The sequence below is a fragment of the Ceratotherium simum genome, chromosome 21, assembly GCF_057802395.1.
Source record: "Ceratotherium simum simum isolate JZ-2026a chromosome 21, ASM5780239v1, whole genome shotgun sequence".
Classification (NCBI taxonomy): Eukaryota; Metazoa; Chordata; class Mammalia; order Perissodactyla; family Rhinocerotidae; genus Ceratotherium; species Ceratotherium simum.
In genome coordinates this window covers 39863771-39879741 of record NC_141920.1, presented here as the reverse complement: position 1 = coordinate 39879741, position 15971 = coordinate 39863771, and the positions used below count along the sequence as shown (strand labels likewise).

General features: G+C 39.6%; 2 protein-coding genes across 4 annotated transcripts in view; one reads left to right on the top strand and one right to left on the bottom strand.

Moving 5' to 3' along the window:
• SPTLC3 (serine palmitoyltransferase long chain base subunit 3) overlaps window positions 1-15971 on the bottom strand; it is a 156735-nt gene that overhangs the window by 75353 nt on the left and 65411 nt on the right. The window lies entirely within an intron of this gene.
• LOC147914290 (endogenous retroviral envelope protein HEMO-like) lies at window positions 6066-14767 on the top strand. Of its 3 annotated transcripts, none has more exons than XM_087445616.1 (3): window positions 6066-6349; window positions 12173-12916; window positions 13094-14767. In XM_087445616.1, the coding sequence occupies exons 2-3, from the start codon at window positions 12859-12861 to the stop codon at window positions 14095-14097; spliced, it is 1062 nt and encodes a 353-aa protein (XP_087301742.1). In that variant the 5' UTR covers window positions 6066-6349; window positions 12173-12858; the 3' UTR covers window positions 14098-14767. The 3 variants fall into 3 exon arrangements, 2 of the variants coding, with proteins under 2 accessions (XP_087301742.1, XP_087301741.1); XR_015555650.1 differs by having other exon boundaries at window positions 6067-6349; window positions 9516-12916; window positions 13094-14763; XM_087445615.1 differs by lacking the exon at window positions 6066-6349 and adding an exon at window positions 8308-10173.

The following is a 15971-nucleotide window of genomic DNA, read 5'->3' as shown; positions in this document are numbered from 1 at the left end:
GCAGATACTATGTGTGAGATGTTTGTCTTGGCAACCACAGCACTTAACACAGTACTGACATATAGTAGGTGCTTGTTGAATTGCATGCTGTCTTTTGATGGAGATGGAAGACCCAGGACTGAGCCTAGGGTAGGGCATGACACAGGGAAGAAGGTCAAGAAGCCATGTAATGCCAGGGCAACAAGGTGACTAGGCAGTGAGCACCAGCTGGAAAACACCCATACCTGAAGAAGGCCTCCAGCAAGAAGGGAGGGTGCCCAATCTTCGTCAACTTGGTAACTTTCCCCATGAGCCTTTCCTATACAGAGGGTCAGGGGACGACTCTGTCCTGGCCCAGTCACCCAGAAGTGCATGAGTAGAAGTTCATGATGAATCTTGGCTATGTCTTCCTCCACCTTCATCTTCCCCAAATCTGCCATCCCAGGGGTCTATCTACAACAGTTGCATCACTAAAACTCCTTAGGACAATATGGGATGTGTTGTAAGCAATAAAACAGTCAACCCCCTAATGAGAACTGGGTGTGCCTAAGAACATCCTGAAAAATTGCCCTCTATGAGGTATCTATTATTAGGCCTGGCTTAAACAGAGGGAGAAGAGAGGAAGTGCAGGTGTCCATATGAGGTCTCCAGATACCAGCCTTCTTCTGGATTTCCAGTGGTCAAGTGGTTAATAAAGTAATTTTCAACTATACCAATTTCTATGACCAGATGTCTCACAGCTGAGTCATGAATGGTTTTGCATTTAGGGGATTACTTTCATTTGTAGAGAACAACCATCTCAACTCCCAACCCCCACTATCATGGAATTTCTCTGTTTAGCATTCACAGCTCAAATTTCCTAAACAAATTTGAGAGATTCCCAGGATGGCTAGACATTTTCTACTTCAGAAAGCCACGCTTTCAAAGTTAGAGTGGGCTGGTCTGGGGTGGGGTGGGGTTCCTTCAGGAATAATAAAAAGTACGGCTCATTTGTATTAATTGAGTGCTGCTTTCCTCCTCTTCCTCTTCAGATTCAAGAAATAAAAATTAGGAAGACTTTAGGGAAACAAAGCAGTCACTAGAAACTTAACCAGCTTGCTTTCGACAAACATTCAGGCCATACCCTGACTGAGTTGAGGTGCCTGAGTCATGTCAAGTTGCATGGTCTGAGTTTCATGCATGGTCTGAGTACTTGAGTAGTTCTAGAAGTTGTATTCAACATTTTGTCTTTGGTATATAAAAATGGGCATTTTTTTAATCCCAGGAATGTATGGCTATAGTCCTAACTGAAGGTACAAATAAATTCACAATAATTTTTATATCTGTTTCTCTCTATAACTTTAGTCTTTTCTTTAGTCTCTGAAGGTCAATAACAGCCACAAATTGGCTAGTGACAATGTATCTCCAAATTGCTTTGTTGTGCATATATTGACACTTGGTCTCATCCTGGAGGTTTATTTATCCAATGGGATACTGAAAACCTGCTTTGTGAATAAGAGAATAAATACAAGCTGGATGTATGTTCTTGCCAGCTCTCGGCAGTATTTTCATGTGCCAAGCATTGGGTTTACCATCATCAGTCAAATCAATAAAAACCAGATTCAAGAAATAGTACCAAAAATATGTTTATGAACTGTATAATTCTGCTGGATTTTTATTGATATCTACTGGCTCTTAGTTTTTAGGCAGAACATAAAGATTGCTGGCCTTAATATTGACACGGATTAGTAGTAAAGAGTGTGGGTGTTATTAACAAGCCTGTTTCACAACTACCAATTCTTTTCGTGTGGCACATGTGAAGACTATTTTCCAAACTGTGACATAGTCACTTTTCATCCAGAAATATCCTGTTTGTAGATTGTTCCTTATACTTGACCTAGGAGCAGGGTGTCATGTATCATGGCAACCTCCCAGCTGGCTCATCTGGCTGTTCAGTTGTTGTCGTGGCTATCAGTCCACATCTGAGCCACTTTGCCTGAATTGGTGATTCTTGCATTAAAACCATCATCAGCCCTTCTGCCTAAAGGATTCCACCCAAAAGCTTATCACCCAAAAGCCCTTAGAATACACTGCTCTCTTCCTTATTCCACTTGTGTCCAGTCTGGTGGGGGTTATGGAGCTAGATGCTCTTGAGTAGCTTTGTTTATCTGTAAAACATTCAGAGAAAGTCTGAAAGAAGCCAGATGTGATGTCTGAAATGGGTTTAGAACACGCTATCATACTGAATGTAGGCCACTGCTGATGTGTTAAGAAACCTTCCATCCTGATGAAGTCCAGTAAAATAGAAGAAACAACTTTTATCTGCCTGCCTACTCAGACCTTCATTTTTAACAAACCACTTTGTCACCTGTTGACAGGTTAAAACATTAGTAGATAATTAGAATCTGATGCAAACAAAGACCTTAAGTGAGGCATGGATATATAATTATGGTGAATCTTCCTGTCACAAATAATCCTGATAAGGGAAGAATTTTTTAAGTAGACCAAATGATGATCTCAACCTCACCTCAGGGGCCACGTGTTCAATAGATTCATGTTCTCACCCTTCTTCTTTTTTTTTAATGCTTTGTTTTGATATAATTTCAGACCTACAGAATAGTTGCAAGAATAGTACCAAGAATCTTCAGATACTTTTCACCCAGATTCCCTGAATGTTATCATTTTACTACATTTCTTTAAACATTTTTCTTTCTTTGTGAAGTGGAATGAAGCAACTTATAATGAGTGTTCACTAATGTACCATGATTATTTCATTTAATCATCACACCTACACACACACTCTGTAAAACAGGCACCCTAGTCCTAATTTTATTAATGAGGAAATAGACGCAGAAGTGTTGTCACTCAAAGGAGACAGAACTAAGTGCAGGCCACCTACTTAATGATGTGACAACCTACCATGCTGAAACATTTCAAGCTTTATCTCAGTTACTTGTCATACAACTTTTCGAGGTTGGTACCGCTATTATCCCCATTTTACAGATAAGGATGACAAAGCTTGAGAGTTTAGTTCACTTGCCCAGGGTCATGCAGTTAGAAAGTCTAGAGCCAAGATTCAGATTCAGCATGTCTGACTCTAGAGATGGAACTCTTCGTCACTGTTCCATGGCATTTTCCAAAGCAGGAAATTTTGCCAACTGCTAGCCTAAGGGGTGCTAAGCATGCATATGTTTTTATAAATATAGAGATTTGTTGTTATGAACATCCTAGGACAATTTAAAATAATTTATCCATGTTCTCCTTACATATTTTTTTTTTCTTCCATGTTTAGTAGGTATCCAGGTACTATTTAGCCTTTTGTTTCTAGAGAGGTTCTTGATATAGGGCCCAAAGTGGAAACTGCTTCCTTCGTGTCTTTGGAAAAAGCTTACACAAGTTGAAGGGATTACACTAGGTGTACTCAAAGGAGAGAAATCAGAGTATCTGGGAAGTGGAGAGGGTAAGGGGGATTTGATCAAGGTTGGGGTCAATCAATCCATGTACATCTCTTGGTGGTAGCTGCCTGGGGACAGCTGCAAGTCTATGAGGGTAGCTTGAATACTAGACACTGGGCTTTCTATCCTCACCAGCCACTCCTCAGCCCTCAGCATGAGACAGAAACACCTGAGCTGCTGGACCACAGGGACTGTGTTCACTGAAAGAGTGGGTCTCTCAACAGGAGACCAAAGACCAGGGAGACACCTCCAATGTTTGCAAGCCGCATAATACCCTAGAACCCTTGCTCTATCTTGATGAATGAGAGCCCCAACACAGACTACAAGTAGAACAGCTAGATCAGGGATTTGATTAAACTTTAACTTGTTAAGAGAAAAAAAGGCTTGAACACTCCTTGCATACCTGAGTTTGTGATTCACATGGCCTTTTCATTCATTAGCTATGTGGCCTTGGGAAAGTTGTTGAGACTTTCCGGGATTTGGTATGCTCTTTCTTAAAAGGAAGTTAGAATAAACACTACAGACCTTGTCAACACTCAGTTCTCTGATTTCATTATTCTTTCTGTATTTCACTTCCATTAAACAGCAGAGAATTAAGTCCGGAAATGGTGTGTGATAAAATGGGTAGGTTCTACCCTGCAGCATGGATGGACATTAATATATAGGCTCCCATGTAGTCTTTCAGTTCCAGCTCTCCACTTGTAGAGTTTATCCTACTCCTTCTTGGCTCACTAAATGACACAGCACACAGGGTGTCCAGGTTGGTGTAGAGTTCAAATGAATATAAACATGTGTTTGCCCTAAAGGAATAGGAAGGACACATGAAATAGGTAGAAGTAAAAAAGGAGAAGCCTGGATAAATTACTTGACTCTGCAGCTCAAGTCTTCTCAATTCTGCTAGTCAACACTTGGTGAAAAGTCAGCTCACACATTTAGGTTATGTCCTGTGTATTAGAAGAAACACAAGTGCCAAGATGATGAGAAGCAACTTCAATTATACCATCTTCTAACTCTTTTGCATTATAAGGGAGGTATAGAATAAATGGGTAAGTATTACATTTCTGTCAAGTAGTACTTTTGCCATCCCAAATGCTCCTGTTCCCACAGGTAATCACCTGAATGTGGGAAGTAGACATTGGGGTACTTTGGAGTAGACATTGATGATGTCCTTGGTCTTCCTCAAGTTAATATCAGTGGCTTTAAGGAGGTACACAGGTGCCCATGTCATTGAAAGTTAATCTGTACCCTCAGTATATTTGGATGTAACAGAATTTTTAGTCTAAATGAAGTAAAGGAGACTAAAGTTTGATGTATGCTGATGGGCACTGGATTTGGAAATCTGGCAATTGCTATTAAATCTAGAGGATTCTTCTTCCCAAGTTGCTGTGATGACAAGTACTCATCTATGTCAATAAACTTTTTATAGAAGGCCAGAGAGACTATACGGTCTCTGTTGCAACTATTCAAGTCCGCCATTGTAAAGTAAAAACAGTCATACACAATACACAAAAGAATGAGTGTGGCTGTGTTCCCATAAACATTTACTTATGGATACTGAAATTTGAATTTCATATAATTTCACATGTCACAAAATATTATTCTTATTTTTATTTTTTTAACCATTTAAAACTGTAAAGGAGGGCCGGCCCCGTGGCTTAGTGGTTAAGTGCGTGCGCTCTGCTGCTGGCAGCCCGGGTTCGGATCCCGGGCGCGCACTGACACACCGCTTCTCCGGCCACGCTGAGGCCGCGTCCCACATACAGCAACTAGAAGAATGTGCAGCTATGACATACAACTATCTACTGGGGATTTGGGGGGAAAAAATAAATAAATAAAATCTTTAAAAAAAAAAAAAAACTGTAAAGGATATTTGTAACTGGAGTCTAGTATAAAAACAGGGGGCAGCTGGGTTAGTTTGATGACCCCTGATGTAGATGGTCTCTGGTTTTAGTTGTGAACAGTAAGAGGTTATGCAAAAAGCTCTTCAGTGGGACTCAACAGAACTGGTGTCTAGTCTTCTCAGCTACTGACTACATGAACATTGGCAAGTCATTAAAAAATCCCGAGGTTCCACGTGTCTCATCTTATGGCATTTGTGTAGGTGGAGGGAAGGTGGTAGATGATCGACATATTCTGAAATTCTATGAGTTTCAACTTTGATCAATCATCCCAGGTATTACCTTGCTAGCAAGTATTATTCTTATGTAAAATTATTGGCATATCTTCTTGAATTGTTATGCTTCCTTGTCTTTGTTGAGCCTACAGGGCCAAATTCTACACTTGCAGAAACATCCCTGTGATGGTGCTCAGGGCAAGCTGCCCCAGGAAGCACCACTCTGGTATGCGGATTATTTGGAGCTGAAGACAATAAGGACATTTGACGTCCCCCACTAACTGCCTAAAGAATCTGGCATGGTGTCTCATTCTTGGAACAGATCTTCTATCATGATGGCTATAAAAATAATCTAAAATAGATGTTGCAATGGGAGGGGCACCAAGCCCCTTTTATCAAAAAACTCTATCTCTCCCTGACCAAATTATCAATAGATGACCCTGAAAAGAATTGTCCTTCTGCCCTCTGAAGTCCCAGGCCACTACCCACCCCCAACACATTCCTTCGCCTTAGCTGCAATACTTAAGCTAGCAGCTTAGACAGAGGGACGAGTTGCTCATTTCTGAGCTTCTCCCATGTATACATGTTATTAAACTTGGTATTATTTTCTCCTGCTAACCTGTCTTGTTGATTGTTTGGCTAGCCAGAAGAACCTTAAGGGAAAGGGCAGAGGGAGATTCTCCCTCTTCCCCCTACAGTTTTGGCATAGTCGCCAGGAGCCACACTGGCTGCCAAGTTGCCTTCTCTGGCTTGAAGACCTGCCTTCTCCCTGGACTACTGCATATGATGAGATACGGGAACGCCTGACGAAAGCCGGCAAAAGGTAAGACTTCTTACCACGTCAGCCTCCCGGAATCTCTATCTGCGGAGTCCGGCAGAAGGAAGTGGTGAGAATTTTTTCTCTTTCTAAATTTAGATTGGCAGGAGAAAATATTTGGGAAACTAGTTTCTTGGGCTTTTAGTGACTCTTGGTTTAAATTTGGTAGAGTACTCTTGGTTTTGATCTTGATCCCTTTTCCTCCCAGAGGTAGTCTCTGTTTTTCTCTTTTGTCTGTGTCTTTTGTCATAAGAAGGAAATACCATAGGGTAGGACGCAGGCATAGGCCCTATAAGCCTGCTGTCCGGGCCGGCCCCACAGACTGGTGAGTTTGCGGGTCTCACCAGACCGGCGTCTACAAACTTTGCTGTGGGTTATTATGCACATGAAGTGAAGTTCATTGCCAAGGGCATCTTGGAAGCCAAAAAGGCCGCAAATTTAAGTGGGCACGGGTCGAGCAGTTAAGAGCCATTAGGGCGCTCGCCACTTTCAGAAGACTCCCGTGTCAGGATAAGTTGGATCACGGAACGGGGTAGATGACACAGGTCCCCCGCCAACTGCAAAAAAATGTCCGTGCAACGACGAAGTACTCTGTAAAAGCACACAGTCCCCAACACTGCGGCACCTCCCCCCCCAGGTATTATTCTGGCTCCAAGAGACCTAAGGCATGGCTAAAGCTGTCATTGTGCACATAAAAAAAAAAAAAAAAACGGATGAGGTTTTTCCTTCTGTCTTGTTCTGTGTCCTGAGAAAACTTGGCTTTGTGACCAGTGAGAATATTCTACTTGGTCTCCACCATACGGAAGGTGCATTTACCGGGGTGCACCTTGGTGGCCTGTCGAGTAGACTGGGGTTCCGAACTGTCTCTTTGTCCGGCTGTGCCAAGCTCTCAGGGGAGTTTGTCATAAAGGGCCCAGTCCATAAGGGCTTTTGTCGTCTTAACCTTCGTTGCTTGTTAGTGCTGGAAAAATCCCATTCCAGTATCGCCTGCCCGGTGTCACAGATTAGCGGGTCTGTGACTGGAGGCGTCCCACACTATTGTGGGAGACCGGAGACACCGTTTTCACTACACCATCCTTACCGCCTGTGCAACAAAGGTCTTTACTGTCTCTGAATATCTTTGGGAGTGAATTCTGTGGATCATGGGGGCTACATCATCTGCGCCCTCACCAGGGACACCTCTTGCATCCATGGTAGATTTATTCTAAGTGTGGAAAGTTACCTCCGGGTCTTTCCTTAAAAAATCTTATTGGTTCGAGTCACTATTGGAATAAATATACAAATGAAGATCCTACTCGTCAATGGCCAGACGACGGATCCTTTGAATTGGAAAAACCTCTAAATTGGGGGAAAAAAATTTTTTTGAGAGCTCTCACATAATTGTTTAATTGGTACCTAAGAAAAAAGGCCAAAAAAAAGGAAGGAAAAAATTTGACTAGCCTTAAGACCTTGACTCAGGTTACAATTGAATTGAGAACATGTAAAAGTGTAAGTGTTAATAAGATTATAAAGGTTGGAATGTTTGAGCTAATTTTATACAGAGGTTACATCAACTTTGCCTGAGTATGTTTTAAAATGTCTGACTGGGAATGCTTCCCTTGTCCAAAATTATAAGACCAAGACCTATTGATAAAAATTTTAATGATAACTATGTTTAAAGGTATAAGAGGTGATGAAATTTACATACAATTTTGTAGGAAAAAACTGATGTTATTTCTATTACAGAACTGGTTAACAAAAATAGTAATTTAAATGATGGCTAATTTTATCTAATGTCTTATGAAGTCTTACAGGCAATCTAAATAATTATTGGGAACAAGTAAATAGTTGTGAAAAAGATAAATGTTGAATGAACTTTAAACAATAATTATGTGTTATGGTGGTTACAGCCTCCAAACTCTTTTTGGTGACCTAAAACTTTAGAGTTTTGCTGAATTTTATGATAAAAATTCTCTGAGTATCACCATTTCCAAATAAGATAAGATATTAGACATTGATTGCTAAATGTACATTTGTCTACTTTTGGCTTTTCATTACAGGAAAACTAAAAGGTGTTTTGGGTCTATTGGTAAACATGTGTTTTATTAAAAGATTGTACTATAAAGTAATGTGTTTCTAGAAGTTATGAAGTATTTATAAATTTTCCAAGCCACAAGATACTAATGTAAAAGAAAGTTTATAATTGTTTACTTAGTTTTTACTTACAAATTAAGGTTTCTAAGGGTTAAAATTTCTAATTAATATATGTGATTGAAGCTACTAAAAAAATTAAGAAAAATATGTCTGTGTACAAGGAAAGTAAGATGTATTAAGGTACAAAGAATGGAAATATTTTGTTTGGTTAAGAAAGATAAATTTGTCCTCAAGTACTAGAAGGGAAAAGAAAGACATGGGACAAATTCTGAATGTAAAAAGAAAGTTATAGAAGGTTTGTGGAAGAGAAATTCTGGAAAAGGAGTTTTTGCATGGTCAAGTTGGCTAAGATTGAAATGAATTTAATTAAGTAAATGAGTTTTAATAGCAGAAGTAAGCTGGTGCAAAATTGAAATTTCTCGTAAAAGGATAATTTGCTTAAACTTGATAAAGAGGTTATAAAAGATTTTTCTTTCCCTTTAAGTCTACGTAAAAGACAGAGAAAAAAAAAACCTGTTAAAATAATTTCCTACGTTCAAAAGACTGAGGTCTCTCTATTAAGGCTTTTTGGACTGTTAATGCTATGTTTGCTTTGACTGTTTATATTTTTGACAAGCTCCCCCAAAATTCATATCTTAAAGTCTTTTTTTTAACTTTTATTTCTTTGAGAATTTTCAAAGGGCCCTGGAACGTCTCAAAGAAATTTGCTCTCTTCCTATAAGGGGAAAGATACTAAACTTATTAGGCTTATTCAATATGTTCAATTACATGGAAAGCATTGTCAGACCAGTGATGATAAGCCTGCTTAGGTGCTATTATGTGGGCAAATGTTATTGACATAGGTGTTTTAAAATTGTATAACATTACTGAAATTCTGATCTGTCCTGGTTATCAGTCATAATTCTGGTTATTATTATTTTAAAGTGTTGTATGTCACAAAATTAACCAAATTTCCTTGTCAATTGCCATTTTGAGGTCTTGTTGTTTACAGACTTATTTCTTTGCTCTAATGCTTTTGCAAAATATGTTTCAACTTCAGAAAAATTCATGGAAAGGACTCTGATATTTACACTGGAATACAGGTTTCTGACAAACTTTCTGATCATAAAACTGAACTTGGTAAAAAAAAATTACAGAAATCTGATGGAGAAACTGACTTCATGAAGCTGCTAACAAAAAGATTGGGATCAAAAATGGATTACACAGGACTGAATGAACTGATAAGGATGATTATAATTTTTATGATGTTTCGTTTGAAGTATTGCTGAATTTTTAATGTTTTGTTTTTTTCAGATTTAAGGAAAACTTTTTCTCTTTTCTCCTGAGCTAGCTATGACTTATAGCAATTTGGTAAATGATACTTTTGTAAGTAAAATTGAAATATTTATCTTTTTCTCTCTACCTGATCCCTCGAATTTAGAAATTCTTAGTAAGTGAGTATTGTTGTTTTCATGGCAATATAGTTATTTGCATAAGTTCAATAAGAATCTGTTCTCCTTATAACAGGACACAATTGGAAACACTGGTTCTATTACCAAGGTTGTGACTGGAACATCATATTTGCAATATAACCATACAGCTTTTGAGGAATGAAGATTGGACTTTATGGAATAAAGCCACGTGGAAATATTGGCCTGGTACCTTATGTTCCAAGCAGCACTTACCAGGATAAGTAAAGAATGTCACTTATCTGGCAGGTACAAGGAACCTTGAAATATTTTGGGGAAACCTCGGAATAGAGGAATTCACCCAAATTTATAGGTATTGCAGGCAAAGTCTGATGACAAAATCCTTGGCTTGGCTTTCCTGGCCTCGAGAGACCTTTAAAGTTCAATGTGAGATTCCTTATAAAAAGTTCCAGCAAAGCAGATTTAAAAGAGCCTATGTGATCAACTGCTATTCTTGCTGTACTTATGTAAATAATTGAGCCAACTCTATTGCAACTAGACTTATTTTGCAAACTAGTTTTAATTTTGCTATCTTAATAAAAATGAGGGTGATTTTAGAGAGAAAAATTATATTTCAGTAAAAACTATTTCAGTATAAATTTGCGGATATTAGATCCTAGTTTTGTTGTCTTTTGAGGTTTTTGTTTTATATCTGTTGACTGGACTGGATCCTGATTTCTTCTAGTCTCCTGAAATATCTGGCTACAGATGTCCAAACTAACGTTTTTGACTTTTTCCATCATTTTCATTTGAAATCACTGAGAACTGAACCTGCCCTTTCTCCTGAAGCCTTACAAACTGAAGCTGATGAACTTGATATAAACTTAAGAGATGACCTGACGACACCATCAGAGACATTTAAACTGCAAAAGATACTTTGACGCTGACATGTAAAATTCTTCTTCACTGGCTGTCCTCTGAACTCAAAAACTAGTTTACAATTTGCTCTAACCATTAACCTTGTTTTTCTTTCGTTTACACAAATATGCTTTTGGAGTCTGCCATGCTGTTGGCACAATTTGGAAATCCTGTGGATTCTTAACTTCTGCAGGAACTCCTATTGCTAATGGACACTTAATTGCAGCCTTATTACAAGCTATTCACCTTCCTTCAAAAATTGCCATTGTTCATTGTCCAGCCCATACTAAGGAGACTGATGTCATATCTTTAGAGAATGACAGGGCTGACAGAGCTGCTAAACATGCAGCTCACTATGGACCCCCTTATCCGTTTTCCACCCAATTCTTAAACCTGCCTTTATCCCTGACTGATGTTATTAACTATCAGGCAAATGCCCCACAATCTGAAAAAGACAATTGGATACAAAAGGGTGCCAAACAATTATCAGACGGATTATACATTGGACCAAATGGACTTCCAGTAGCTCCTTTTCTTTTGACTTTTTGGCTTGCACTTATCTCCCACCAAATGGGACATATGTGCAAACGGGGGATAGTTAAGGAACTGAAAGACAATTGGTTTTGCCCTGGCATCCATAAAATTTCTGACCAAATCACCTCCCAGTGCACAACTTGCAAATCTTACCAAGTCTCTGGGAGAAATCAGTGTGATCCAGGAAGTCCTCCCAGGCCCACGCTGCCTTTTGCGGCACTCCAAATAGATTTTATAGACTTGCCTTCAGCTTTAGGTTACTCTCACTGTTTGGTTATTGTCTGCATGTTTAGTGGATGGACTGAATGCTATCCGACCAGACATGCAGATGCCACAACAGTGGTAAAGAAATTAATAACTGAAGTTATTCCTCGCTTTGGCATTCCTTTATGGATTGAATCAGACCAAGGAACTCATTTTACAGCAGAGATAAACCACTTGCTTGCAAAAACTCTGGGGTATTCATTAAAATTTCATACCCCATATCACCCTCAGTCATCAGGGCAAGTGGAACGTAAAAATCTAGATATAAAAAGAACTCTAGGAAAAGTCTGTCAAGAAACTGGACTTAAATGGCCAGAGGCTCTGCCCTTGGCCCTTATGAAGATTCAAAATACTCCAAATAGAAGGCATGGACTGACTCATTTTGAAATAGTTTTTGGACGTCCGATGCCTACTGGCATCTCTAAACCTTCAATTCCTGGATTAAATGAATATTATGGGAACTTAAGTGAACAATTTGATGCTATGACTTGTTATATACAAAAATTAACTAGTATACTTGAAGCATATCGTCAACAGGTAAAAGAGGCATGGCCGCCACCTTCTGATAAGCCTTGCCATCCCTTTCGACCAGGAGACCGGGTGTACATCAAGGTCTTTAGAAGAAAACACGCACTGTCACCTCGCTGGGAAGGACCTTATGAAGTCTTACTGATGACCTGCACTGCCATCAAAATAAAAGAAAAATCTTCCTGGATCCATGCGAGCCACGCCAAAATAGACCCAGAACATCGCTCTCAAGACAACTGGGAGATAATCCCCACAGGTGACCTTAAACTAAGGATTTCGAGGGCCAAAACCCAGGCCCCAGAAGCAGCCGATATCACGAAGTAGACAACTTTTCCCAAGATCACAGATCGAGAAAACCTACTTTGACCCATTTCCTCCCCCTTGCTTCAAAACTCCCTATATATATACACACTCACACACACAAACTATTAGTGGATATATATATATATATTTTTAATCATTTATTAGAAAGCTGACTGGAGAGTGCTGGTCTCTATCTGTCCCTCTTCCCCTCTCTAAGTCTCCGCTATGGGCTCTTTTCCCATCTGTGTCTTGCGTTTACTAACCCTCTCCTTTTCAACAGGTCGGGCACAGACCAAACACCCCCTTATGCCAGTTTACCAAGCCCTAGCCACGCTAACTAATCAATCTGACTGTTGGTTATGTCAACAGCTAGATAGTGCAAAAGAACCTGAACTAATCTTTGTTCCTGCTGATATGAACACCTGGTAGACTAAGTACGGAAAATGGATGAATAACAGAGTATGGTATCCGCAACAAGGGAAACTTCACTCTGCTTCTTCTCCTGGTGAGTCACTTGGGCCCAGAAAGACTACTTAGAAGGTCAAGGACTGTCCCTTGCCCAAGTACAAGCAATAGGTGAAAGGTTTTTCCCTCTGCATTGAAAGTAAACATGGCGCTGGACCTTTCCTGGGTGACATACCGAGACAATATTGCAGTCAAACTCTGTGGTTTGATTCCGCAGGTGGCATCTTCAGAACTCTCAAGGGAATTGTAAGTGACTCTATCACTACTCCCTCTGGCACAAACATTTGCCAAATCACCAAGTGCTCTGGATGGCCTACGAGCCACCCGTGTGCAACTTGGGGTATCGCAGCTATCCGCATGGTTAGGCTGCCCAATGCCACAGACTATATATGGGTGGATCAAAAATCTGGACTCCCCTGGTCAGGTGACAAGACCAGGCTTTATAGCTGCCAAAATCAGACTGCAGGCCTCCTGTACCAGCTATTCCGCAATCTATTCTGTTCTCGCAGACTGACAGGAGCTCATGGGAAATGGAGATGTTTAGGTAGTAACAGTGCAAGTGGCACAGATCATGAAATAGTCCAGATCCTGGGAACTACAGACTCAATTCTAACCTTGTCTTTAAACTACACTGGTCTTTTCATTTTATGCGACAACAAAGTGTATAAAGGATTCCCATCTAATTGGTCAGGACGATGCGGACTTGGATACCTGGCTCCTTCTGTCACCAAACACTCCACCTTAAATGCTAGCCAAATTACAAACTTGGGTTCGTTTGTTCATAAGATTGTGCCACATAAACGTGCCAGTCGAGAAATCGTGGAAAATCCATTTGTGTATCACAACTCCAAGTTCTTTTCAGCCTTGAGAGTCCTATTCCCCAGCTTTGGAGATTATGAGTTAGAAAAGGCAATATTAAATCTCTCTATGGTAATGGAGCAAGAGTTCAACACCACCATGCAAACCTTGAACATACTCCAGTCAGAGATTAACAGCCTAACATCTGTGGTGCTCCAAAATCGACGTGCTCTGGATGTGCTCACTGCCCAGCAAGGAGGAGCATGTGCAATCATTAGAGAAAAATGTTGCTTTTATGTGAATCAAACAGGTCAAGTAAAATCTAACTTAAATCTATTAAAAGAGAAGATTGACATTTTTCATCAGATAAATGAAGCTAACACATTTTATTGGACTGACTTATTTCCAAGATTGGGGGACTGATTTAATAGAGTGTGGGGAAATGTGCTCCGATTTGTTCTTTTCTGCCTGTTCATCCTCATTCTAATCTACGTTCTTTTCTCTCTTTGCAGACTTCTTATCACTCAGATACTAACACGATTTCTCTCTCCACAGTCACCAGCTCAGCTTTTAATATGTGAAACTTCTAGGGAAGTTTCAGAGGAGGGAACTGATGGTGCTCAGGGCAAGCTGCCCCAGGAAGCATCACTCTGGTATGCGGATTATTTCGAGCTGAAGACAATAAGGGTATTTGACCTCCCCCACTAACTGCCTAGAGAATCTGGCATGGTGGCTCATTCCTGGAACAGATCTTCTATCATGATGGCTATAAAGATAATGTAAAATAGATGTTGCAATGGGAGGGGCACCAAGCCCCTTTTATCAAAAAACTCTATCTCTCCCTGACCAAATTATCAATAGATGACCCTGAAAAGAATTGTCCTTCTGCCCTCTGAAGTCCCAGGCCACTACCCACCCCCAACATGTTCCTTCGCCTTTAGCTGCAATACTTAAGCAAGCAGCTTAGACAGAGGGACGAGTTGCTCATTTCTGAGTTTCTCCCATGTATACACGTTATTAAACTTGGTATTATTTTCTCCTGCTAACCTGTCTTGTTGATTATTTGGCCAGCCATAAGAACCTTAAGGGAAAGGGCAGAGGGTGATTCTCCCTCTTCCCCCCACACCTGCTAGTCGAAATTTGGCTATGCTATAATTTCTATTATTGTCAAGAGAAGGTCAATTACCTTGTCAGAACTCTAACAAGTATCAAGAAATTGCCAAAAGACTTTCAGAAACCAAGATACACTTTCATTTTCCCATTCCCACACAATTCCTCTGAGAGTCCCTCTTCACTTACAAATACTCTTAAAGGAAAATAAAGAGGCTTGAAAGAGATGCAATGAAATCTCATTAAATCAGAATTTACAATAATTTGGTCTGAGAGGAACTGGCACTGTTTATGAAGAAGGGTTTTTCTGTGTAAATTAAGAAGGTAAAACTAATTGGGATGGGGATGTTTATAGCCTATTTAATGGAATCCACTGCTTTAAAGCACGTTTATAGCATTGATTTGCATAAAAACATGTTAATTAAAAGTGCTTTTTTTCAAAGAAAGCAAGAGCTCTACTTGGTAGCAATTTCTTAGAAAATGCTCAGGTTCACAGGAACTTGAAAGTCATAAGCTGATATTTATTTGAAATATGATTTAATTTAGACATTTTGTAAATTCAGGCTGGCCCCTTTTTCAATAGTTCAGGTTAGCAAGGCTGTACATTCCTTGGATCTAGCTACGAATGTTTGAGAGAGATACACAAGAAGAGCCTTAAATGCTCTTCTTAGAGAGCATAGAATTAAATGATAGCATAGAACTTGTCAGGAAGACAGAGAGACAAACTATCTAATGATTAAGGACAATGTTCTAAAACTGAGAAATAGAAATTTCAGCAAATTTGTACATTACAACTAACAAGAAAATCACATCTGAAACTTGAGGATGGAAAAGAATTTCCTATTATATCCAGTTGCATTGATTCCTAAGTCAACGTGTCCTTTCTGATGTTTATAAGATGAAGGTATGTGAAGGCTACGTAAGGAAATTGTAATTATAATTCGAATGAATGTTCTCACTTAGGCTGTGTTTAGGTATGCATACTGTTTAGGTTCCCTGATGAGATGAATCAAGCACAAGGCTTTCCTTCTCAAAGGAAGAAAAGTCTCCAAGTAGAGATGAGCTTTCCTTGGAGCAGAATTAGTCTTGTGTCATCCCATGAGTTTGTTTTCTTAGAAGTGAACTTCTGACTAATGAGCGCTATGGCAGCACAAAGGGTTTATAGAATATATGTATTCAAATAACAT

Coding starts and splice junctions, on each gene's coding strand:
- LOC147914290 (XM_087445616.1), top strand. CDS start 12,859: ATGAATAACAGAGTATGGTATCCGCAACAAGGGAAACTTCACTCTGCT. Junction 12,917..13,093: donor TCACTCTGCTTCTTCTCCTG/GTGAGTCACTTG, acceptor TTGATTCCGCAG/GTGGCATCTTCAGAACTCTC.